This window comes from Giraffa tippelskirchi, chromosome 3, assembly GCF_054371585.1.
Source record: "Giraffa tippelskirchi isolate mGirTip1 chromosome 3, T2T-mGirTip1v1.2.pri, whole genome shotgun sequence".
NCBI lineage: Eukaryota > Metazoa > Chordata > Mammalia > Artiodactyla > Giraffidae > Giraffa > Giraffa tippelskirchi.
In genome coordinates, this window is record NC_137277.1 from 13,026,057 (window position 1) to 13,051,343 (window position 25,287).

The 25,287-nt window shown below is 47.5% G+C and overlaps 1 protein-coding gene across 27 annotated transcripts in view; it reads left to right on the forward strand.

Moving 5' to 3' along the window:
* The window catches only part of MAPT (microtubule associated protein tau), a 117,784-nt gene that overhangs the window by 52,648 nt on the left and 39,849 nt on the right, over nucleotides 1-25,287 (forward strand). For 14 of the 27 annotated variants that reach the window (XM_081576479.1, XM_081576481.1, XM_081576466.1 and 11 more), the window contains exons 2-4: nucleotides 14,347-14,463; nucleotides 19,796-19,882; nucleotides 23,111-23,197. In XM_081576479.1, the coding sequence (XP_081432605.1) occupies nucleotides 14,364-14,463; nucleotides 19,796-19,882; nucleotides 23,111-23,197 (274 nt within the window). In that variant the 5' untranslated portion in view covers nucleotides 14,347-14,363. Of the gene's footprint in view, nucleotides 1-1,817; nucleotides 1,921-14,346; nucleotides 14,464-19,795; nucleotides 19,883-23,110; nucleotides 23,198-25,287 lie in introns of all 27 variants that reach the window. The other 13 variants (XM_081576485.1, XM_081576492.1, XM_081576483.1 and 10 more) reach the window with 5 other exon arrangements.

The window sequence follows — 25,287 nt, forward strand, 5'->3', positions numbered from 1 at the left end:
TGAGACTGCAGATTCAAAGCCATGACATGCCCTCCCTCAACGTGGGCTACTGAGCATCAGTGTATAAGATGGGAAAATAAGATAATAACATACCCTCCCTTTACATAGGTTGTTATGAGCACTAATGGGATGTAATATGTGTTAACAGTATCCCATTAATAAATGGGAAGATTATGGGTGGCTAAAAAAAGGTGGAGGGACTTCAAAGGCCCCCTCACCCCAGCACTTTGTAAGTGTAATCTTCTGTTGGGTCGTGAACCACTTGCTGCCTGTCAGAGCCGGAGAGCAGAGATACAACAGCAAAGCTAGAAATTGTATCCATTGGAGATCAACCAGAAATTAAGATAAAGCTTATAAATGTCAGCATATTTATTAAGCAAATAAAGTAGGCTACAGAACTATTGGTATATTATGGTCTCATTTAGGGAAAATTATATGTGTGTATAGGAGAGGTGGTTGCAAGGAAGTTCCCTAGAATGTTAACAGTGGTTATTTTGCTTCCTTTTTTCACGTTTTTGTATTTGACGTTTTAATAATGACTATGAATCACTCTGGGGTTTCCTGGTGGCTCAGTAGTAAAGAATCTGCCTGCAATGCAGGAGACATAGGAGACATGGGTTCGATCCCTGGGTTGAGAAGATCCTTTGGAGGAGGGCATGGCAACCCACTCCAGTATTCTTGCCTGGAGAATCTCATGGACAGAGGAGCCTGGCCAGCTACAGTCCATAGGGTCGCAAAGAGTCAGACATGACTGAAGGGACTGAGTACAGCATGGCATGAATCACTTTCATAAAACAATAAATTCTCTCCTCTCTCTCTCTCTCAGTTAAGGGTGGCTTGCCCAAGGGGGAAAAAAAAGCCATTTTTTTGCTCTGATTTTCTTGGCTTTGACATCAGAAGAGATTCCTTTTTATCCATTTGGTGCTCTGAGTTCAGGGGATTCATCTCAGCATGAAAGTGGTGACCAGGGCCCCTGGCAGTCTCTGAATGGGACAGGGGCAGAGGCCACCTCCACATGTGGCAGTGGTGTCCTCATTGAAGGCTAACTGATCAGTCATTTATCAGAAAGGGGTTTGGAGGGAAAACTACTGCAGTTCTGAAAACAAAGGCCACCCAAGCATGCTGTATCACCCTAATAGACGCTACAGCACTGTTTAGCTACACCAGCAGTTACAAAGGAGTTGAAAAAAAGAAAACAGAAACTTTGAGCTTAAGACCAGAATTGTCCTCTCCAACACAGTCTGTGGGTTTTCTGAGTGGTGGACATGAGCCAGCTGACATCAGCCATGACACATCGTGTGTGCACGGCAGCACCACCTCCCCCCAGAAAGCAGCTTCATTCATGCTTTCGTACAATTGTTGATTGTTCTCTTTGGATTGAGGCCCGGGATTATTCCAGTTTCTTCTCACCAACCTAAGTCTTTCCTCTCTCTGGGCTCCTTCATCTTCTCTCCACTTAATTTGGCGATTCTGCTTGAAATCCAGGAATTATCATTATCGGTATTGTTGGTCAGGTTTGGTTCTAGAACATTCTCTGGTACCCTGTGATGGGATGTGAGCACAGCTCACACTTTAGAGTTCCTTTGAGGATTGCCAGGCCGTATTCCCTCCAGCAAGTCTTCTGAGAACTTCTCTGTGCTGCGGGGGCGCTGGATGCCACCTGTCTGCCGGGGGCGTGAGAGGAAGGCAGCAACACAGAGACGCAGCTCCCAGTTGGGACCAGCTGTCAGGGAAGAGCATCTGAAGCATCAGAGCTGCCACGAGCCAGCCCAGTGTTTACTTGAACCCCAGAGACTCTTTCTCTTTCTTTCATGCAGTTGGCTTCCCGCTTCCTAAGCAGAGGGATTTCCTGCTGACCTGGAGCCCAGACTTCACCTCCCCCAGGGGGACTACTATGCCTGCCCTTCACTCATCTTAAATGTAAATATCTTAAAGTAAAACAATTGGACCGTAAATATTAAAGAATAAAGTGTAATGGGTTACCAGGTAGTCCAGTGGCTAAGACTCTGCGCTCCCAATGCAGGGGGCCTGGGTTCAATCCCTGGTCAGGGAACTAGATCCCATATGGTGCAACTAAAGATCCCATGTGCTGCTACTAAGATGTGGCATGGCCAAATAAATATTTTTTAAAAAATAGAATGTAAATAAAAGAGAAAATTTTCAGAAGAAAAGCTTTTGCTCAGTTGAGCAGATCCTGATGTTCCTAAAATGGGTTATCTCTATCACTGCTTGATTGAATCACTGTTGTCAGTTGGCTTCACAAAGTCTGATTCTGGGGCCAGGCTGCTTGGCACCAGAGCCGTGACTCCATTACATGTCTGCTGTGTAACCCTGGCTGAGTTACTCAACCTCTCTGTGCCTCAGTTTCCCCACCTGTAGAAGTAGACATAATAATAGAGGCAGTTGTGTGAATTGAATAAGCCAATACTTGAAAATGCTTGAAACATGGCTCCTGTCATTATGAGGAATCCTGTTTTTCACCAGAACACACAGCAAATTCATGAAGGAGCAGAAAAGGGACCAGAGCAAAGGAAACAGGGGATGAAGGGGCCAAAAATAACCCTGGAGAACCAAGTTCATTATAAGGTTATTTTTAGATTTCTCCCTACTTGATCTTCCACTATCTGAGAGCTCCATTTAGGGTGTTTGTTTTTTTATAACAGCTTTACCGAGATATGTCACATGCCATAAAATCCACCCTTTGAAGTGTATAATTCAGTGACTTCAGTATAGTCCCAAAGTTGTCCAGTATCACTACTCTGGAATTCCAGTTGAGTTTTTTATCTGAGGGGGTCTAAGGGCGATCGTCCTTTTTTTGGATGGCGCTACCGGACCTCGTGGCAGTAATTCCGCTGAGTCACGGCAGCGGCCCAGAGCCTGCGGTGCTGCCTCCCGGAGAAGCTGGGCGGCCGGCTGGGCTGCAGCAAGCGGGCACCGCGACCCTGGCACGTGCTGCCCCCTAGCGAGGGCTGCAGCCACGCCGGACACGGACCACACGGCGCCTCCAGGGAGGGGGACTCTTGGACACAAAAAAGCTCCTCCTGGGCATGGACTGCAAGGACAGTGCATCCTGCATGGAGCCCAGTGAGCCAGGGTGCCGGACCAGCCCCTGACACAGGCTTTTTTCTTCCCTCCTTGACTCTTAACTTTATCCAGCAGGGACAAGATCATTTACATGGGTACAGCAGAGGAGAAAAGGGCTGTTTTTAAACTCTTTGTTGGGAAGGCAATAATATGATACAGTATCTGAAAGATGGGTTTAGCATCAGAAGATCAGAGTTCACATCCTATCCTACTCTGCCTCTTACCAGCTGTGTGACCCTCAGTAGGTTCCTGAACCTCTCTGAGGCTGTTTCCTCATCCAGAAAGTGGGGAGAACAATTCCTCTCATGGGACTGTTGTATTAGAGATTCCATTTCTCTCTCTCCCCTGCTTCCTCCCTTCCTCTGAAGCCTCTGCGACTGGCTTATAGTCAGGACTCTAATAAACAGATGTTGTTCATATTCCAAAGCGAGCAATGGTGTCCACTGTTGCCCTGGCTTACTCCAGGAGCTTTCTAGAATCAGAATGCATTGCTGTGGGTAAGACAATTAGAAGGAATAGGAAGAATGGCAGTAGGCATAGGAAGGCTATTTGGTCTTCATCTCCTTCAGGGAGATACGGCCCCAGGTCAGCTGAAACCCGCAGACCCCCTTGGAGAACTGGGTAGGAGCAGAGGCCTGGGACCGAAAACAGAGAGAGGCATCTGAAATGCCAGAAGTCTATATTCCAGAGGGAAGTCAGGTCTCAGGCTGCCCTGGTGGTCTCAGGCAAGTCACTTAGGCTCTTGGGGCCCTTTACCTGGCTGGCGTTTGCATCCTGCCCATCTCACAGGTTTGTGGTGAGCCTACAAATGTTTTGTCATGGGAAAGTGTCCAGGAAAATGCAGGTGTACTTCAAATAGTGAGCAGGGTCTCTTGGTGATGCTGCAGAAGTCACCTCTGAGCTGGGCTGGGTGCCTGGGGTTCCGTCATCCACCTCTGCATGCCTCAGAGGGTGGCCTGGAATGATCAAAAAAAAAGCTGCCTCTGCAGCTAAGCAGAGCTTAGCATGCAGAGCACATAAACTCTACCAAGTGGAAAATTTATCCATCGTGCAGCCTGGGAAAGCTCTGTGCCTCAGGAGCAAAAGGGACCCGAGGTCTCACCTGCACATGCCTGTGCCCCTGAGGGTCGAGGGGCCGGGGGAAGCCTTGGCAAGATGAGGAAGAAGCTGAGGTTTATTTGAGGGACCTTGTCATCCCCCTCTTCCACCTTCCCACCCCTTCCTGCCCTCACCTTTTCTCTCCCTCCAACCTGGTTTTACCATTATCAGACAAATGTCACACTAAAAAAAGCTCTATATTATCTTGTTTCCAAACTTAAAAGACTGTGGGTAATCATCATTGGATACATGGATAAGCAAAATGTGGTGCATTCATACAATGAAATATCATTTGAGGAATGAAGCCCTGACACGTGCTACAACGCGAGTGAATCCTAAAGACATCACGCTAAGCGAAGGAAGCAAGACACAGAAGCCCAGATATTAGATGATTCCATTTATGTGTAATCTCCAAAACTGGTAAATCCACAGAGACAGAAAATAGATTAGTGGTTGGCAGGGCATGGGGGATGGAGGAGGATGAGGAAGTGCTTAATGGACACAGGGTTTCTTTCTGGGGTGATGAAAGTGTTTCGGAACGAGATAGAGGTGATGGTTGTTCACTTTAAAATGATGACTTGTGCAGACTTCCATGGTGGTCCAGTGGTTAAGACTCCAAGCTTCCACTGGAGGGGGTGCCGGTTCAATCCCTGGTCGGGGAACTAAGATCCACATGCTGCAAAGTGTGGCCACAAAGAAAAAACGTAAAAATGACTTATGTGTTGTGTGGATTTTACTTCAATCAGAAAAATTAAATAAAAAGACTGGGTTGGGGTTTTCCTGGTGGCTCAGTAGTAAAGAATTCACCTGCCAATGCAGGAGACACGAATTGGATTCCTGGACCGGGACCAAAGAGCAGCTAAGCCCATGCACTGTAATTATTGAGCCTGTGCTCTAGAGCCTGTGACCGGCAACTACTGAAGCCTGCCTGCCCTAGAGCCTGTCCTCCGCAACAGGAGAAGCAATCGCAGTGAGAAGCCCGTGCACCGCAACTAGAGTAACCCCTGCTCGCCGCAACTTAGAGAGAAGTCCACACAGCAACAAAGACCCAGCACAGCCAAAATAATTAATTATTTTTAAAAAGCAAGCACTATGCCTCATTCATAGGAAGAGCTCAATAGATAGGTGCTAAAAAAAGAAAGAAAAAAAAAAGCTCAACCTAAAAGTTGAGAATTGTTTTAAAAAAAAAAAAAGACTGGCCTGCAGCAGTCATGTTTGATTCAGGGGGTTCCTACATCCCTTTGCCTTCGGCCCCTTCCCCTCTCCCTTAGCCTCTCATCACCTGCATTGTCCGCTTTGTTCCTCTGTCTCCCCTTCTCAGCCCTGCAGACACTTCTCTGCCTTTTCCTGACCTCCCCCACTGCCCCCAAGCCCCCATTGGGTCTAGGGGGTTGTGATCCTATAGGACCAAACACCATGAACAGCTCAACAAGCCCCTTCCCCATCACGGGACTCAGGTTACCAGCTACAAAATGACACACAGAGACTCCAGGACCCTCTGGTTCTTGCTCTCTCTTGTCAGGTGGCTGTGCTTTTCCAAGGGTCCCTAAAAAACGGGGCCCGTTTTCATTTCCTAGTTTAACTTAACTTTTGTGCCGCCGCTCTAAAATTTCTTCCTTACCTTCCACCCCAGCGCCTCTGGGTCACTGCCTGGGAAAACAGAACGGAGGAGATCAGAGAGATTGAGAAAGAGATGGGTTGATTTAGAAGAATAAGAAAGCAGAGCATGGCCTTAGGACAACAGCTCTTGGCATGTTTACTTTCCTGTCTGCGCGTCTCTTAGATTATAGGGATCTGTGAGGGGGTGGTGACCACAGCTTGTCTGGGTTGTGTACCCACCTCAGGGTCATGCTTATTTTTGTCTTTTCAGTCTGCTGTCTTTGTCGTGCATCTGTACCATTTGTCAGTTGGTTTATGTGTTCTTTGTCCAGTTCTCCCAGAGAAGTCATTCTGCCCTTGGATCTCACAGAGGAAGACGCCAGGGATCAGTGACAGTGGGAAAGGAGGGAGGCAGGGCTGGGCGTACAGACCCTCGGCTGGGATGCCAGGGCCTCCCGCCTCTCAACCAGGCCTGGGCTAGAGACTCCTGCTGTCCTGTGATCGACCTTCCTAGGGCTCCCAAGACGGAGGACGCAGGCCTGGTCAATTCACTTAGAATAAAATGTTGGAGCAGGAAAGGCGCTCGGGGTCACCGGGTGACAGGCAGGAGGCTGGGAGAAGTGACTAAGTCACAGCTTCGGGGTGTGAGCCCTGGATGGTGCTGCTTTCACACCCCAGACCTGTGCTGCCACGACGGGAAACTGGGGGCCGTCTGATAGTCCTGGCCAGAAGAACCGGCAGTGAGGGCTGCTGAGTGCTCTGTCAGGACACAGGCTTTGAATCCTGGCATCGCCTCTTCCTGGCTGTGTGACCTTGGGTGGGTTACCTTCCAGATTCCTCACCTGTTCGCAAGTGACCCAGACAGGTCCCACCCGACGGCACTTGCCTTCTCGTGCTCAGCATCTGTCCTGAGACTCAGAAGAGCTACTTCATTTTACTTTCAGAGGACATCCTCCTCTGGGTTCTATTTTCTGCTTATGTCTAGAGCCTCCAAACAGATGCTCTAGAACTCAGACTTGTCTTTTTTTTTTGATTGAGATGGGTGTTCGCTGCGGCACGCGGGCCTCTCTAGTTGTGGCACGTGGGATTTGTTGCCCTGAGGCCTGTGGGATCTCAGTTCCTCGTGCAGGTGAAAGTGTTAGTTGCTCAGTGGTGTCTGACCCTTTGTGACCCCATGGACTGTAGCCCGCTACAGTCTCCTCTAGTCCAGGGAATTCTCCAGGCGAGAATACCGGAGCGAGGACTTCCCTGGTGGTCCAGTGGCTAAGACTCCAAGCTCACAATGCAGGATACCTGGGTTCGATCCCTGGTCAGGGAACTAGATCCCATATGCTGCAACTAAGACCAGGTACAGCCAGATAAATAAATAAATAAGAATACTGGAGTGGGCTGCCATTCCCTTCTCAAGGGGATCTTCCCAACCCAGGGATTGAACCAATCAAACCCATGCCCCCTGCATTGGAAGGCAGATTCTTTATCCCAGACCACCAGGGAAGTCCCCTGGACTTGTCTTTCTTAATATGACCTGTTGGTACCAAAGCATTCGCAAGGAGAAAGTGGCCCAGCCCAGATGAGTTGGAGAGACAGCTCTAGTGGCCTCACTGAATCAGGAGGTCCATGAACCTAAGGCCACTTGCTGTCCTGGAGTTGGCAGGAGGGGCAGGGGTGGGGTGCCTCCCTCCTTTAGAGAGGTCTTCCCATGCATTCCACTTTTTATCCCAAAGGAAAATATTGGCACTTGAGACTCCCAGTTTATTTTGCATACTGAATAGTAGCCTGTTTTTAAGAATGATTTCATTTCTGCTTGAAATTCCTTCAACTTCCTTTTAGTGCTTCTGACTTTCTCCAGCCTTGCTGGGTGGTGTTGGTGGTAGGGAAGTGGGGGATCATTGGAACCAGGGTAGTGAGACCCACTGCCTTGTCATTTGCTCTGTGGAGCTAAAGCAGCCTGGCTCATAATACGGGCTTATTCCACAGATGCTGTCCCCAGTCTCCAGAACAGTGGGGCACTTCCTCAAGCCCCAGAATGACCCTTAGTTCTCCTGCTCCTGCCCTGACACCTCTGGAAGCAGCTGAAGAAAAATCAACATCAGGGGGCTTCCCTGGTGGTCCAGTGGTTAAGAATCTGTCTACCAATGCAAGGGACACCAGTTTGGGAAGGTCCCTGGTCTGGGAAGATCCCATATGCCACAGGGCAACTAGGCCCATGTGCCACAACTACTGAGTCCACACTCTATTGCCCACGAACTGCAGCTACTGAGCCCGTGTGCTGCAGCTACTGAAGCCCCCATGCCCTAGAACCTGTGCTTCACCGCAAAAGAAACTACTGAAATGAGAAGCCCTCAAACCTCAACTAGAGAATAGCCCCCACTTGCCGCAACTAGAGAAAGCCCACTCATCAGCAAAGACCCAGTGCAGCCAAAAATAGATAATTAATTTAAAAAACAATACTATTTATAAAAACAAGCAAACAAAAAAACAACATCACTCCAAAAATCCACACTGAGAAAATAGGAGGAGACCAAAATGTACAATGTTAAAAAACTTCACTATATATATATATATAGAGAGAGAGAGAGAGAGAGAGGAGAATAAGTACTGGAAAAGCCAGAAGCAGGAGTCTATAAACTATGGTCCGCAGGCCAAGTCTGGTGTTAGCTAAGGATGGTGTTTACATTTTCAAATGGTGACAAAAAAGAAGAGAAAAATATTTTGTGACACACGATATTTTATGCAACTCAAATTTCAGTGTCTGTAAATAAACTTTAATTGAGACACAGCCATGCTTATTCATTTATACATCTATTACCAATGTCTGCTCCCCTGCTGCAGAGGTAGGTAGTTGTAACAGAAGGCACGGCCCACAAACCTAAAATATTTACTATCTGGTCCTTTGGGGAAACAAATTGCTGACTCTTGACCTGAAACTAAAGTGGAATACTGTTCTGTTGTAAATCCATTTGTTTCAAATCCATAGTGAGTGTTCTCAGTCATGTCCAGTCCACCAGGGTCCTCTGTCCGTGGAATTTTCCACATAAAGGATACTAGAGTGGGGTGCCATTTCCTACTCCAAGGCATCTTCCCGACCCAGGGGTCAAACCGGCGTCTCTTGTGTCTCTTGCATTGGCAGGCAGATTCTTTATCCCTAGCACCACCTGGGAAGCCTTTCAAATCCCATAACAATTTCAAATTATAAGGACTTCCCTGGCTGCCCAATGGTTAGGACTCTGCACTTCTACTGCAAGGGGCATGAGTTCAATCCCTGGTCAGGGAACTAAGATCCCACATGCTATGCAGCAAGGTCAAAAAATATTTTTAAATAAATAAATAGAAATAAAACTTGACTACTTAAAAAAATTAAATTATAATGGAAATCAAGAGGGAGAGCAGAATCTATTTTCTAGAGCTTATTAAATCAAATCAATCATGAGTTAGTAAAATGAGGTGTGGGGGATTCTTCTGAGCAGTGATATTTTACAGACAGAACCCACTCTTGTTGACCAGCTGTTTTAGCCCCTGATGTTGTTCCCTCTGACTGTGTCTCTCCCTCCCTCTTTCCCAGCCATCCAAGCCCCCACCTCTAGTGTAATTCTGGACTCTGATCTCTCTCTCTGACGAAACCCAGTTTAATGTTGTCTAAAATACACTTCTTGGATCTATCACTTCCTTTCCATGCCCTCTGCCTACAGTCCGGTTCCGGCCTCTTTGCTGTTTGCCTGGACCAGCGCAGTCACCTCCCTGCCAACAGTCCTTTCTTACCTGTCCAATTGGCCCTGTCAACCACTGCCCAAGTGACCTTTGAGAGCCTCTTTGATGCTTTCCTGCTCATGCCTGTGAACAAAGTCCACACTGGCCACCTTGCCCACCTCCAAACTCATCCGAGTGAAAAGCAGCCACCACGTCACATGTGACATCCCATCCGTTGTGCAGATGGGCAGGGAAGGGACCAGGGCAGCCACAGGACAAGCAGCCTCTCTGAGCTGGACATAAGCCAGGGGGGTGGGAATCACCTTGGAAAATAGAGTGGAAGCCCAAAGGGAAAGTGGTTCACGCTGCACAAACACTGCTTCGACTTTCACTGATGCCAAGTTTGCCTATTAAGTACCATCTCGATCCCTTTGAGGTCACTGGGGTCTACTTGTAGTTCATGCTTATTATCAGACCTGTGTTGATTCTGGCTGCCACCTGGTGCATTTTGCCGTCCTCACTTCGTGCAAAGGAATGAGCTGACAGATGGAGACACCAGTGCTTGGGCTGTGGGGAAGCTCTGCAGGAGGGCTGGGGTGGCAGCACTGAGTAATCAGAAGACAACGTTCATCAGTGAGCCCGTCTTTTCAGGCATAGCTAGAGTATGGGCTTTGGGACTTAGTGATGAGCAGAGGGTGGTGAGCTACTGCGTGTGTGGGTCCCTAGCTCCTCACACCTCCCAGGCTTCATGGGAAGAGCTGCTTTCTCCAAAATCCATGTTTTTTAAGTTTGTCTTTTTTTTTTTTTAATGTGGACCATTTTTAAAAATTTATTTTTAATTGGAATGTAATTGTTTTACAATATTGGTTTCTGCTGTACAACGTGAATCAACTTTAAGTATACATATTGATGTGGGCCATTTTTTAAGTCTTTATTGAATTTGCTACAATATTGCTTCTTGTTTTATGTGTTTTGGTTTTGGGGCTTCGAGACATGTAGGACCTTATTTCCCTGACCGGGGATCGAACACACATGCCCTGCACTGGAAGGCGAAGTTTTAACCACTAGACTGCCAGCGAAGTCCCCAAAACCCATGATTTTAAAATATGAGCAACCATCTCTTATGTCTCCTGTTTACTGGCAGGCGGGTTCTTTACCACTAGCACCACCTGGAGTATTCACTAAAACCAGCTGCAGGTTGAACAGGATGACCTGATTTGGTTGGCCTGGCTCACCTGGGCCAGGGGAAGCATCTCCAGCCAGTTTGGGAGGCCTCGTGCTTCTGGGCTGTCGTCACTGTTCCCAGGTGGGGCTCCTGGTGAGTCAGCAGACGAGGTGACTCGTGGATCAGTCTCGGGGACTAGCAGTTGGGCAGTGATCAGGCAGGTCCTGAGACAGACTTCGTTAAGAGGCGGTGAGGGAAGTGTTGCTTCCTAGGGTTGGGTGGGGAGCAACACTTGACTCCTTGGGTAATAAAACTGGCTCCTCTTAGCACAGGGGTTCTTATGTTTGAGGGCTTTCTAGGGGAAACAGACCATCAGAATATCTCAGGGTAGAGAATATCACCACCAAATCCTAAGTCTTGAAGGATGAATGAGGACTTGGATCTTCCCAGGATAACATCCTGCTCGTCCTTGGGGAGATATCAAAGGCTTGGAGATGTTCAGCCTCAGGAGCCTCCCCCAAGAGCTCCTTGAGGGTCAGGGACCTCAGTCAGAATGAAAAGGCACCCCTTCTCTATAGACAGCAGCTGCCAAAGCGGGGCCAGGCCTCCCACCCTCTGCCTCACCCAGAAGAGGTCTCACTGACCTCATTCTTAGAACCCTCCTAAGCCATCCCAGCTTCTTATCCTACATAATGGAGGGAGAAGGGAGCTCAGACACCCACACCAGCGTGTCCTGCCTAGAAGGGAGAGACATGGAGCTGGACGTGAATATGCCAGCGGCCAACTGGTGTAAACACAGTGTCAGAAGCCTGGCTGTCCCCTCCACCCACGTCAGTCAAGCGTTAGGTGGAAGGTCGGCCCCAGGTGGACCCTCCCACCCTGTAGCCCAAGATTGTGCAATACTTGTCAGAGGTGAGAACATTCTGCAACTCATAATACATTTAGACAGTACATGACATCACGTCCACCCTCCACACCTTGCCCGTGGCAGACTTCACTCACTGATCACAGAAGCCAGAGCAAGTATAGTGGAGGCAGGAAGGAGAAGGGCCCTGCCCTTACCAGCTTGTGTTACCAGCTCAATCACGGCCACTGAAAAACAGCTGTGGAATTAGATCAGAAATGTGAGAGGGTAACTATTAACAAATTATAACAGAAAACTAGAGATTTAAAGTAAAGAATGCAGGGGTTTCCCTGTCGATCCAGTGGTTAAGACTGTGCTTCTGCTCTCTGCGCTTCTGCTGCAGGGGATGTGAAATCAGTCCCTGGTCAGAGAATTAATATCCCACCAGCTGTGTGGCACAGTCAAAAAATAAAAATAAAGAATGTAAACAAAGTTAGAAGGTAAGAACAAATGAAAACAAAGAAAGGGAAATGGCAGCCCAAACTTTAAAAATAAAAATTAAAGATTAGATTTAGGTTAAAATTATGAAAAATGATAAAAGTTACAATTATAAAAAGGAGAGATTTTTTTTTTAAAGTCACCTGAAAGATTAGAAAAATGGAAGATAACAGGGAAATACATTTTAAATAGATTACAAAGGCTAACGACCCTCTGGGGAACTTCTACAATCTTTCTATAAGTCTAAAATTATCTAAAAAAGTTAACATAAAAAGTGAAACACTAACATGAATCTGGAGTGAAAATTCAAAGTAAAAAAATGAAACAATGTAAGGATTTAAATAAATATATGTACAATAAATCAATACAATAAATAAATAAATAATACAATAAATAAATACATATAAATAAATGGTTGTTTAGATATGTTTTATTACATGTATTTTAATACATACATGTATTACATGTCTTTATATGTATATATGTAATAAAATAAATATATGTAATAAATCAAATAAACATGTAAAATAAATCAAAACACAGCTGAGATTTTTAAAAGAATTTTTTAAATCTTTAAATTTTAAAGGATTAAAATTATAAAAGTTTAAAGGCAGGAAGTAAAAGCAACTAGAACAGGGGAGTTTCAAATATGATAAATATAGTAGAAAATAAATAATATGAAATAATTAGATAATTTAAAAGGAAGATATCAAAGTAAAAGAAGACTCAAGTTACAAGAGATAAAAGTGTAAAACCTGGAATAATCCACCAGAGTAGCATGAATGTACCAAAGCAAAATGGCATACTCAAAAATTCAGAAATTCAAGTTTATGAGTTATTTTAAGATAAAGAATAAAATATTCTTAGTAAAGATGAGGGCAGGGAATTCCCTGGCAGTCCAGTGGTTGGGACTCTGAGCTCTTATTGCTGGTGGCCTGGGTTCAATCCCTGGTCTAGGAACTAAGTCCTGCAAGTCATGGGTCACAGAAAAAAAAAGCCAATGAGGGCAGAGTATGATTAAATGATTGTTTCTGATCCAAGAACATGGTTTATCTCTCCATCTGTTAGGGTCATCTTTGATTTGTTTCATCAGTGTCATATAGTTTTCTGCACACAGGTCTCTTGCCTCCTAAGTTTATTTGCAGGTATTTTACTCTTTTTGTTGCAATGGTAAAAGGGATTGCTTCCTTAATTTCTCTTTCTGATCTTTCATTGTTAGTGTATAGGAATGCAAGACTAAGAATAGTACAGGGAACTCTGCTTAGGTGACCTGAATGGGAAGGAAGACCAAAAGGGCGGGGATAAATGTATATGTATAACTGATTCACCTTGCCGCATAGTAGTAACTAACACAACATAGTGAATCAACTGCTGCTGCTGCTAAGTCGCTTCAGTCATGTCCGACTCTGTGCGACCCCATAGACGACAGCTCACCAGGCTCCGCTGTCCCTAGGATTCTCCAGGCAAGAATACTGGAGTGGGTTGCCATTTCCTCCTCCAATGCATGAAAGGGAAAAGTGAAAGTGAAGTCGCTCAGTCATGTCTGACTCTCAGCGACCCCATGGACTGTAGCCTACCAGGCTCCTCCGTCCATGGGATTTTCCAGGCAAGAGTACTGGAGTGGGGTGCCATTGCCTTCTCCGCGTGAATCAACTATACTCCATTAAAAATTAATTTTAAGAAATTGTTTCTGGTGGGCTCTGTTGAGCTGAAGCTGAGTATAGGCTGGGGCTGAGTATAGGCTAGGCTGCTGCTCTTTAGCCCCAAATTCACACCTCCCACTGTGCCCTGTTAGGGACTTAGCCCAGCCCTTGGAATGCACACATAAGGGTTCTGATGGGACCCAATGAGGTGAGTGGAAGCCCCACTCTGACTCCTAGTGGGGCCACCTGGCTCAGAGCTGGGGCGTCAGGACACCTGGGTGTGATTGAGCAATCACGTTGCTTCTCTGCACCTCCTTTTCCTTACCAGCACTGCCCAGCCGATGCCTTCCCTCTCTGTAAAAATCAAAAACATAAAACCATCAAAGTACTGGTCAGCAGCATTTAGTCTATAATGAAGTAGAAAGAACATTGGGCATAGAAACAAATCAAGCCCCTTGAACCTGCCCGCCTGGTGGTTTTCGATATGAACTGATGTGATGTTAGTGAATGAAAAGTGCACACACACATGTTAATAACACTTGGGCAGAGCTACCCCTCCACAGATGAGGTTGGGTACTCTTACCTGTTGGAGAACGGAAAGGAGAGGTAGAAATCTGCCTCCCATGAAGTGGGGAGGGGCACCTCTGTCTCCCTGTGCCCCCTCACCCTGCCCCAGCACTTAGCCTGAGCACAGCATCCAGCCCTCACATCCCACCTTCTTTCCCCAGGTGGGTCTTGAACCAGGATGGCTGAGCCCCGCCAGGAGTTCGAAGTGATGGAAGATCACGCTCAGGGGGACTACACCCTGCAAGACCAGGAGGGTGACATGGACCCCGGCCTGAAAGGTTAGTGCACAGCCCTGCCTAGTGGGCCAGGCACCCTGGGGATCACAGCCAACCCTACTGCTTTGGAAAGGGCTGGCAGGAAGGGTTTGCATCCTGATATTTAAAGGAGTTTTAAATACTTTATTATTTTAGATTATCCATAGATTTGAAACCTCATTCATTTAAATGAGCTAACAGAACTCAAAATGTGAGGCTATTTGAAAATCTGCCTTTGCAAAGCAGAGTTTGCCACAATGTATGGATGTATTGTGACAAAGACTGCAGGGGGCTTGTTAGTCTAATTAATACAAGGGCAATCTGTTGAGTCTTTAGCCACACTCATGAACCTATAAATCAGCAGAATTCATTAGCATCCAAAATACATAACTTTAGGGCCTTCCCTGGTGGCCCAGTGGCTAAGACTCCTTGCTCCCAGTGCAGAGGGCCTGAGTTCGATCCCAGGTCAGGGAACTAGATCCCACATGCACAACTAAGAACTGGCACAGCCAAATCAATAAAAATAAATAAATATATATTTTAAAATGCATGACTTTATACATTTTTTTTTCTCTTCCTGAATAGGCCTGTAATGTCCCTATTTGGCCATAGTTGATTAGATCTGGGTTTCCTATTACTGTACCTATAGTACTAAACCATATCAACTTCTAAATGTTCTATAATACAGTCTTTTGGCTAAATTGGCTTGGCTTCTTCTCTGCCTCTCATCCCCACCTAGTTTGGGGAGCCCTGTGGGGCACACAGAGCCCTCTTTCCAGCTCTGAATGCCAATCCTTATGTTGGTGCCTGGAGCCGCAGGCCGGCCCGTGGAGCACTGGGTTGTGCTGCAAGGAACCCTTCTCCCCACAGTGTCCCTGGTGGCCAGTGCTCCCTGGAGCAGCCCTTAGAGCAGGGTAAGAAAGACTAGGTCCCTGTCCTCCAAACCCATTTCTAAGGAGACAAAATGGCAGTATACTTTTCTCTTTAAATGCTGCAAGTAATAAAAACACTTTGCAGCCTGGGTGTGGAAGTGGTGAAGTTCCAAGGTGGGAGGGAACCTCTTCCAGGTACATCCATCAGAGAAGGGTCCCTGGAAGAGGCAGGGTCACCAGGAGGAGCCCTGGGTTGGGGAAGCACGCAGAGCTATCATTCCCACCTTGGAGATGTTTCAGGACTCACTGGGGACCCTTGTTTCAAAGGCTAACTTCTCTGTACCTGTTTAAGCAGAGAACACACCGGAGGCAGAGCTTGGAAATCAGACAAATGGGCTCCAAGTTGGGGGAGGTGAAGGAAGGCATGGACTGTCCTGGGAGCTCAGAGGCTGCCCTCTGGCCTTCTTGGGAGCCCCCAGCCTGAAGCTCTGGGTGAGGGGCTTGGAGGGGAAAATGCCTGCTCCACCTAGCGGTCCCAATTGGCCCAAACCTCCCTTCCCAGTGTCAGGAACCAAATGGTGGCAAGAATTACTTTCTGACCTCTCCTGGGCCGCAACCTGACTCAGGCCAGAGCTGCTACTTTTCAGCTCCCCATGGAGGGTGGGGGGCAGCTGGGCCCTGAGATCTCCCTCAGCAGAGGACTTGAGCCCACTATCTCTCAGTTTGTCTCTTCTGCCTCATTAGCAGTATTGCTGCTTTCACTTTCAAGTGTCCTGATTTGGGTGGTAAAGAATATAACTACCCTACTTATGGGGCTTCCTGGGTGGCTCAGTGGTAAAGAATCTGCTTGCCAGTGCAGGAGACATGGGTTCGATCCCTGGGTGGGGAGGATCCCCTGGAGGAGGAAATGGCAATGCACTCTAGTATTCTTGCCTGGAGAATCCCATGGACAGAAGAGCCTGGCGGGCTACAGTCCATAGAGTCGCAAAGAGTGGGACACGACTGACCACAAGCATGAGCCACCCTACTTATAATGGGACTTGCTTAAAATGACGATTCAGACATTTTTGTAAAACTCTAAAAAGCTGGCAAAGGGCTTCAGCCAACAACATCTTGTGCGCTGCTCACAGTAACCAGTGAGGATGGAGGTTACCTTCCCTAGTTTACAGATGACAATTGTCTCTCTGAGGTCACGAGGTAGTATAGCCTTCCACTCCACATCAGCTGTTTCTGCCTCTGGTCACTCTCAGCCAAGTCCTCCTGGAACTTCAGTTACTGAAGTCTTCATGTGTGCTAAGTTGCCTTCAGTTGTGTCCAATTCTTTGCGATCCCATGGACTGTAGTCCACCAGGCTTCTGTCCATGGAATTCTCCAGGCAGAAATACTGGAGTGGGTTACCATTTCCTTCTCCAGGGAATATTCCTGACCCAAGGACTGAACTTGTGTCTCCTGCATTGGCAGGCAGGTTCTTTACCACTAGCGTGGGAGAGCATCCAACTTAGGATCCTAACATATTGAATTCTGCCCCAGGTGAATTAATTGTGCCAGTGAAAAATTATGCTCTGTTTAGGGTGACCTGGCTTAAAAATTAAGTTAAAAAATATATATCATGTTGAAACAAATGTACCATAATAATGTAGGATGTTATTAACTAGGGAAACTAGCAGTGGGGTATCCTCTGTTCTATCTTTGCAATTTTTCTGTAAATCTAAAACTGATCTCAAATAAAAACTTCAATTTTTTTAAAGTCCAAAAAAAAAGTGGTTTTTAACCACTTTTATTTTTTGAAGGGGAAACTAAATTCAATTTATAAAGTAAGAACAAGTTTACCAAGTTATTTTGTGCCTTAGAGGTGCTTAAAGTAAGGTTGCTGAAATTCCTCAGTTCTTTTAACATAAAACGTCATTGGAAGTTCTATGCTAAAACAGATACATGTGTAAATATATTATATATATATATATATATATATATATATGCAGATTTGAAGATGAGATGGTTGGATGGCATCACCAACTCAATGGACGTTAGTCTGAGTAAACTCCGGGAGTTGGTGATGGACAGGGAGGCCTGGCATGCTGCAGTTCATGGGGTCGCAAAGAGTTGGACACGACTGAGCGACTGAACTGAACTGAACTGAATGCAGATTTTAAGTTGTTAACATTTTTGTCACTGCTGTGAAAGTGTTTGAAGATAGTTTAAACAAACTTACCCAAACAATATACTTGCCAAGAAAGCAAGTGATACCTAAGAGATTTTCAGAGTTCTCCTCAAATTTGTTCTTGCTTCTAAGGATTTAGAATGAATTGTTTTTATATGGAGAGTGAAAGGTGTGACTTGACAGAAGGTGTCACTTTACAAGCAACATTTCAGATAGGCGACAGAGACTTTTTTGAATAATGACAAGAAACCACATGTAAAATACTAGAACAGAGAGCATCTGAGTAGATGCTAAAAGTTGGAATAGGATTAGATGGAGCCAAAGAGAGCTGCGTAGTGGGTGAAAGTTGGTTAACTGATAAAACAATGCACCCACATGCATTAAAAGGTGTTAATGAGTTAACTTGTTAGACCTTCCAACTAAGACAGTCAGAAGAGGCTTCTTCCACCTTTCCTCCCTCCATCCAAAAAATTTAACATGGATAATGCGGATGATCACAGTGGCAGGCTGGGGATGGACTGGGAGAGGGGTGTTTGGGGGGCAAGTGCTTGAGGCACCATCACACCCATAGGCTCCTGTGCTTTGGCAGTCGAGGCTGGTGAGTAATAAGACCCAGCAGACAAAACCAAAACTGCCATGAGATACCACTTCATATTTACTAAGATGGCTATAACATTAAAAATGGAAAATAACAAGTGTCAGTGAGGATATGGAGAAATTGGACCTCTTGTATATTGCAGGTGGGAGTGTAAAATGATGCAGCAGCTGTAGCAAACAATTTGATGGTTTTCTAAAAAATTGCACATAGAACTACCACACGATCCAGCAATTTCACTCCTAAGGGTATATCCAAAAGGATCGAAACTAGGAACTAGAACACATATTTGTACACCACTGTTCATAGCAGCATTATTCAAAATAGCCAAAAGGCTGGAGCAATCCAAGTGTCCATCAACAGATGAACGGATAAACAAAAGATGGTATATACATATGATGAAATGTTATTCAACCAGGAAAAGAAATGACACTGTGGTAGATGCTAGATGGATGGACCCTGAAAATATTATGCTTTGTGAAATAAGCCAGGTATAAGAGGACAAATGTTGTACAGTTTTATAGGATATCTAGAAGAGGCAAATTCATAGAGACAGAAAGTAGATAGAGGCTTCCAGGGGTTGGGAGGGAGGGAGAGAGAGTTATTGCTTAATAGGTACAGAGTTTTGTTGGGGAAGATGAAAAAGTTTTAGAATATAGATAGTGGTGATGGTTACACAGCTGGTGAATGTATTTAATGCCACTGAATTGTGGTTAAAGTGATAGATGTGAAGTTGTGATTTTATACCAATAAAAGAATCTCAGCTCACACACACAAAAAGAGACCCAGCAGACAGTCTGCGTGATGATTCCTCACCATGTGTTCAAAGCCTGCTTGAGGGAGTTGGCAGGTTTTCCCAAGCTTCAGGACCAGAAGCTTCTTTAGAATCAGTCCTTCTTTGGCTGTATCAGTGCAGCCAGGGTGGGTGTCCAGGGATGGCATTCCAGCAGAGGATTCAAGATGTCTGATCCCAAAGTGTACTAAAACACCCCTTGCCTCTTTTCATCTCTGGGGTCTGCTTCGTGCAGAACCAGTTCCCTGTCCTCTACCTCCAAGGCTCCCCAACCCCACCCCACCCCCACTCCCCTGCCAGGTAGTGTGGCTTTTGCAGAGTCCATCAGAGATACCCTGGCTTTGGATTCTGATCTGGCAGTTTTCCTGTAAATAGTGATGACTGACATTTCAGGTATAACTCAAGGTTTGTTGGGCAGGACTGGGAGACACAACCCAATGTCCGGTTAGAAGTAGGCCCTGTGTCTGCCCTGAGCTAATTTCTCTGCAGAGGAAGCAATTTGATTTCTGAGTGTTTTCCCAGGTGTTGCTTGTCATGAATTCATGGCAATGATCTCCTGTGAACCTCTCCAGTAAGGAAAGACAAAGCCCCAAGTTTACTTGTGGCTTAGCTCTCTGGTGTCTGCTGCCCATTTGTCAATATCAGAGCCTTTGTCTCAGTTGGAACCACAAGCTAATTAAAAGGCAATTTCTCTTCTTGCCCCAGAACAGGTAAACATCACCTGCGTCTTTCCTGATGACCCTGGTGTGGGGGCCCAGTTGTGGGGTGGGGGTGGGGTTGGTCCCCTTCGTGGTTTTATCACGAGACCACAGACCATCTATCTGGGGTCCATACTGGGTGATTTTGGCTCCAAAAGACACTGTTCCCCAGTTCCTCTGAGGTCGAAATTGGGATGGAGCGAGGCAGCCATTCTGAGGGGTTCATTGTGTATGTTCCAGAGTCTCCCCTGCAGACCCCGGCCGATGATGGATCTGAGGAACCAGGCTCTGAAACCTCTGATGCTAAGAGCACTCCGACGGCGGAAGGTGGGGCCCCCTCCTCTTACAGCTTCATTCAAACAGCTCCTTCCATGCTCCAGCCTGCGCTTAGCCACGTTTTGAGCTCATACGTGCCACCCTTCCTGGCTGCACTTGCCGCTGCCCCTGGCTGAGAGATATGCCTGCTCAGTGCTTTGCGGATGGGCTTGGGCCCCAAATGTTGTTGGAGCCATGCTCTGTCTTCATGCCTTGCTCGCTAGTGCCAGGGACGGGCAGCTTCGTCATGTGTGAGCTTCAAAGCAGCCACACTTGAACAGTCTGGGATGTGTGGCAGGGCAGGGCCTGATCTCAGTTCCACAAAGCCCCTGCTCCTTGTCCATTGTCCTCTCCACACTTCTCCCATGAGCCACCAGGTCCCCGAGCAGTGGTTTGGTTCAGGAAAGGGCAGGTCAGTGCACATCTCCAAGCTCACACTTTGGGACTGCTCTTGGTTTAGTATCCTTCATTTCTTGAGCTGGGCCTGGGCCTCTGGGCTTTGGCCATGGTGTTAGCTCCAGCCCATCTTTTCTAACCTTTCCTCTGTAGACATTTGGTATCTAGGTTATTATTATAAAGCTTCTGATGTATTTCCTGAAGTGTTCCTTGGTCCTGACCATCTTCTCTTGCTTCCCATCTATATCAATCAAGACTATGTTTGAGGAACTTCCCTGGTGGTCTAGTTGTAAAAATTCTGCCTGCCAATGTAAGAGACATGGGTTCAATCCCTGGTCCGGGAAGATCCCATACAGGACAACTAAGCCTGTGTGCCACAAGTACTGAAGCCCCCACGCTTCAGGGCCCGTGAGCCGCAACAAGAGAAGCTACCATAATGAGAAGCCCGTGTACTGCAATTAGAGAGTAGCCCTGGCTCACGGCAACTAGAAAAAGCCCCCGTGCATCAAGGAAGACCCAGCACAGCCAAAAAAAAAAGACTGTGTTTGATCACAGGTAACAGAAAACCTAACTAACTGTGGCATATGAAGAGGTTTATTTGTCTCACATAATAAAACATCTGGACTCGAGTAGCAGCTCCTCAGTGTCATCAGTGCTCTTCTGTCTTTATCTTCTTCCATCTTTAATGGCTGAATTATTGCCTCATGGTCACAGAATGACTGCTGCACCTCCAGGCATCACATCTACCTCAAAGCAAGGAGAAAGTAGCAAAGCAAAGTGACCGAAAGAGCCCGGAATCCAAATATATTCCCTTTTTATTAGGAAAACAAGGGTTTTTCTACATGCCCCACCTGACCAACTTCCATCTATGTCTCATTGGCTGGAACTGGGTTTTCTGACACCTTCTGGCTGTAAGGGAGGCTACAACATTGAGTATTGTGCCTTTCAGCTTCCTTCATAGGAAAAATCAAGGGAGAGGGGCATTGAGAATGGCTTTTGTGTAACTAGTCTGCAGAGTATGCCCCTCCATCTTTCCATCCTCTCCAAGATTCTATTCTCAGCACTTCCCTGGGCCCCGCTCATGACTTTGGTGAGAACCTGGCCCCAGCATCTCCCCAGGTGTCCACCTTTGGATGAATTCAAAAAGTGGCTGTCAAGTTCCTTGCCAATTGATGGTATAAGGATATAGTGGATGTGGCCCTTCCCCTCTCTCCCCTCCCTGCCTCCTCCAAGGTTCTCAGCCTACTAGTGAGGAGAAAACCAGACCAAATGCTCCTTGCTCTCCTTCTTAGAACCAGTGATGCAAGACATAGCCTGCTGATCCTGTTCAGACAGTTTTACAGGTTGCCTAGTGCCCTGAGAAAATCCTGAAGCACTCATGCCAGATTTTAGGCCAGCCTTCCAAATCTACTTTATTCTGGGAAAATCTTCCCACCACATCTTGCTACACTCTGGACCCTGTCCGTGTGAGGGTCCCAAGAGCTTCAGCTCTCATGGCTTGGGGAATGACGGGGAGCTGCTGGGGTGGAGCTCTGCCAGGCTGCTCCTGAGACAACCACAATAAAAAGGACTCCAATTGACGAACCTGACTCAGGCTCTTGGAAAGTGTTTAAAGCTGACACCTCCTCCTGTTTGCCCAGAACAGTTTGGTAGTATGCCAGCGCATTGCTCGGGGAGGAATGCTAATCTGGAAGTGTTCACCTTGATGAGAGACCGACAGCAACTCCTGGTGGTGAATCTTTCCCTCTGGCCTTTGCTCTGAAGGTGGATCCATCTGTCAGCCTGTTGTCAAGCACCTGACCTCAGACAGAGCTGGCCTGTTCATTGCCACCCAGGGGAGTCTGTGCTTTTATCACCAAGGGTCATGGGCTCCAGGAGACAAGGGAATTGATGATGTTGTTCAGTCGCTCAGTCGTGTCTGACTCTCTGCGACCCCATGGACTGCAGCACACCAGGCTTGCCTGTCCTTCATCTCCTAGAGCTTGCTCAAACTCACGTCCATTGAGTTGTTGATGCCATCCAACCATCTCACCCTTCTCCTCCTGCCTTCCATCTTTCCCAGAATCAGAGTCTTTTCTAACGGGTCGACTCTTTGCATCAGGTGGACAAAGTATTGGAGCTTCAGTTTCAGCATAAGTCTTTCAAATGAATATTCAGGGTTGATTTCCTTTAGGATTGACTGGTTTGATCTCCTTGCTGTCCAAAGGACTCTCAAGAGTCTTCTCCAACACCAACAGTTCAAAAGCATCAATTCTTCGGTGCTCAGCCTTCTTTCTGGTCCTACTCTCACATCTATACATGACTGCTGGGGGATTAGAACTGGAAGAAAACTTGGAGGTCAAGGCACCTCCCATTTTGCAGATGAGGAAACCGAGACCCTAAGAGGACAAAGGACTTGCCCAAAGCTGGTCTCCCAGCAGAACCATAGCCTTCAGCCCTGACTGCAGAGTTTGCCTTCTCCTGTTCTGCGCTGCTGTAAGGATCAAACATCTGTGACCAGTCACCTGATTTTCAATGTTTCTTCCTTAAAAATACTGGCGACCATCCCCAGCAGTCCCTTTCACTGCAGTGTTTAGAGGAGGGCTGTTCTGGCTTTCCTGGTAGAGGGCCCGGTTGTGTCATAAGCAGTTGCCTCTTGGACAGAGTATTCATGTTTTCTGGGGAGATTTCAAGCGGGAGCACGGCTCTGGGCCCTGCTTTGTGGGGTTGCTTTTTTGCATGCGGCTAAGTCCCCTTCCTGCCTCCCCATTCCTGCACCTTTGCATCCCCAAAGAGCACAAGGTGAGGGGCGTGGCACAGCACATCCCAGCCCCTAAGGTGGTTTCCACTCTTGGTGGTTTCCAGACGTGACAGCACCCTTAGTGGATGAGGGAGCCCCTGGTGAGCAGGCGGCCGCTCAGGCCCCCACGGAGATCCCAGAAGGAACCACAGGTGAGGGTGACTCCCGGGCTGGGTGCTGGGCTCCCCAACTGTACGATGGGAGCACGTGGGGTTCTGCCCATCTCCAAATGAGGTGGGAATGCGGGTGGATGCCAGCCTCCCGAAATCTCGGGTTATTCTGAGCTTGATGCCCAGTTGTCTCCATGGCTGCCTGCCCATCTCCTGGAGGACAGAGAACCTTCTGGATTCCTTGCAGCCTCTCCTGTCCTTGTCTTAGCTCCGGAGAGTTCTTGGAGGCAGGCTGGCGGCCAAGGTCAGTCCACGGTCCTGCTGGGACTCTGCCCAGTGACAGGGTCACTTCCTAGGGGGTAAACAGCTCCCTGGGGGGAGCACCTGAGCGTGTCACAGCATCCAGATGGCCCACCCACATCTTTGGAGGATCGTAACTGGATAACCCCCCAGGAACTCAGTGATGCACTCTAGCATCCAATTTTAGGACGATCTTTTCAAACATATCAGCATAGAACAGACGTGATGAGACTGTCCTGTCAACATCAATGATGGTGAGCAGCCCAGACAGGGCACTGACCAGGAATAGCACTGAACTCGGGGCCACCAGAGTCACCGTAAGCTGCCCGGGCCCTTAGGAAACAGCAAGCAGAGCCCAGAGCTCTGGATGTCACTTCCTTCACGTCCACCTCCCTGGGCTAGGCATGACTCCAGCCATTGGCTTGGCAATGGGGACGGTGCTCAGCAAGAAATGCAGGACAAGCTCTGGATGGTGTTTCAGCAGCAGTGGAGAGTGGGGAAATGTCCCCCGGCAGGAGTTCTTTTCCTTCCTAAAGGCGGGACTCAATGGCAGCCGTTTGGGAAGTCTGCAGCCTTGTCCCCAGTCGTATGGGTTAAGGATGCTGGGCAGGGGCCAAGCAGAGCCACACACTTCTCCAAGTAGTTTCCAGTCCGCAAGTTGCTCTCCAGAGATGGATGGAGGGGGATGTTCTGGGTACTGACAGGCCTCATCCTTGACAGTGAAAGTCATTTGAAGGCCATGGAACCAACAACTTGTGGGATGAGATTACGGTAGCTTGACTTTTGTCTCTCACTGTCCCTTTATAACTTTTCAGTGGGCAAAGCTCTTCTTCTGCCTGGGACAAAAACTCTAAGGAACTCTTGACTTTTCACCACTCCTGGGTTATCGAGTGTTTTAGTCTCCACTGACACACAACGCAGTCTGTAAATGCTGATGAGAATGTGCAGTCTGGGACTTCCCATGTGATCCAGTGGCTAAGAAACCCCCGTGCCAATGCAGGGGACACAGTTCAACCCCTGATCTGGGAAGATTCCCACGTGCCTTGGAGCAACTAAGCCCATGCCCTGAGCCTGTGCTCTAGAGCCGCCACTACTGAGTCCTTGCTCTGCAGCCAGAGAAGCCACCACAATGAGAAGCCCAAGCCCCACAATTAGAGAGTAGCCCCCAGCCCCTGGCCACAACTAGAGAAAAACTGCACGCAGCAACGAAGACCCAGAGCAGCCAAAAAATAATCAATTAATTTTTAAAAAAGGAATGTCCAGTCAGGGTAACACTCAAGGCTGCAGGTCCATCCTCCTCTCTGGGACTGGAGTGGGGCAAGAACCAGGAGTGGGGCAGGGAAATTATTCCTGCACTGGGGCTGCTGTGAGCTGGCTCCATGCAGTTTCTGCAGGCGTTGCAAGTTGAGTCTTTCCCTGTGGGTTTTTTTTAATTCTTCCAGATGCCCCCCCTCCCCCACCATCCCCATCGTCCTCCTGAAGTTCCCTCCCTCTGCTCTCAATTCCAGTAGACATTCCTCTCTCTTGGGTCCCTTGGGGTCTGAAGATCCGTCTCATCTCTCCTCTGCCAAGGTCGGCTTGCTCACATCGGTGGCCCTGCTGGACGTGGCCTGAGGTGCCCCCTCCACTATGGCTGCCCTGTGCCCACCACAGGTCCACGGGGGACATGGGTGTTCCTTGCCTGAACAAACCACGCATATGCAGACAGCCCACGGGCTTTGCTCCGCCACCGAGGTGGGGCCAGTCTGCCTGTCCTCCTTGAGTTTTCCCAGGTGGAGTTCTGACAGCCCTCCACCGTGTCCCCAACCCTAGGGGACACACACCACCTGTCT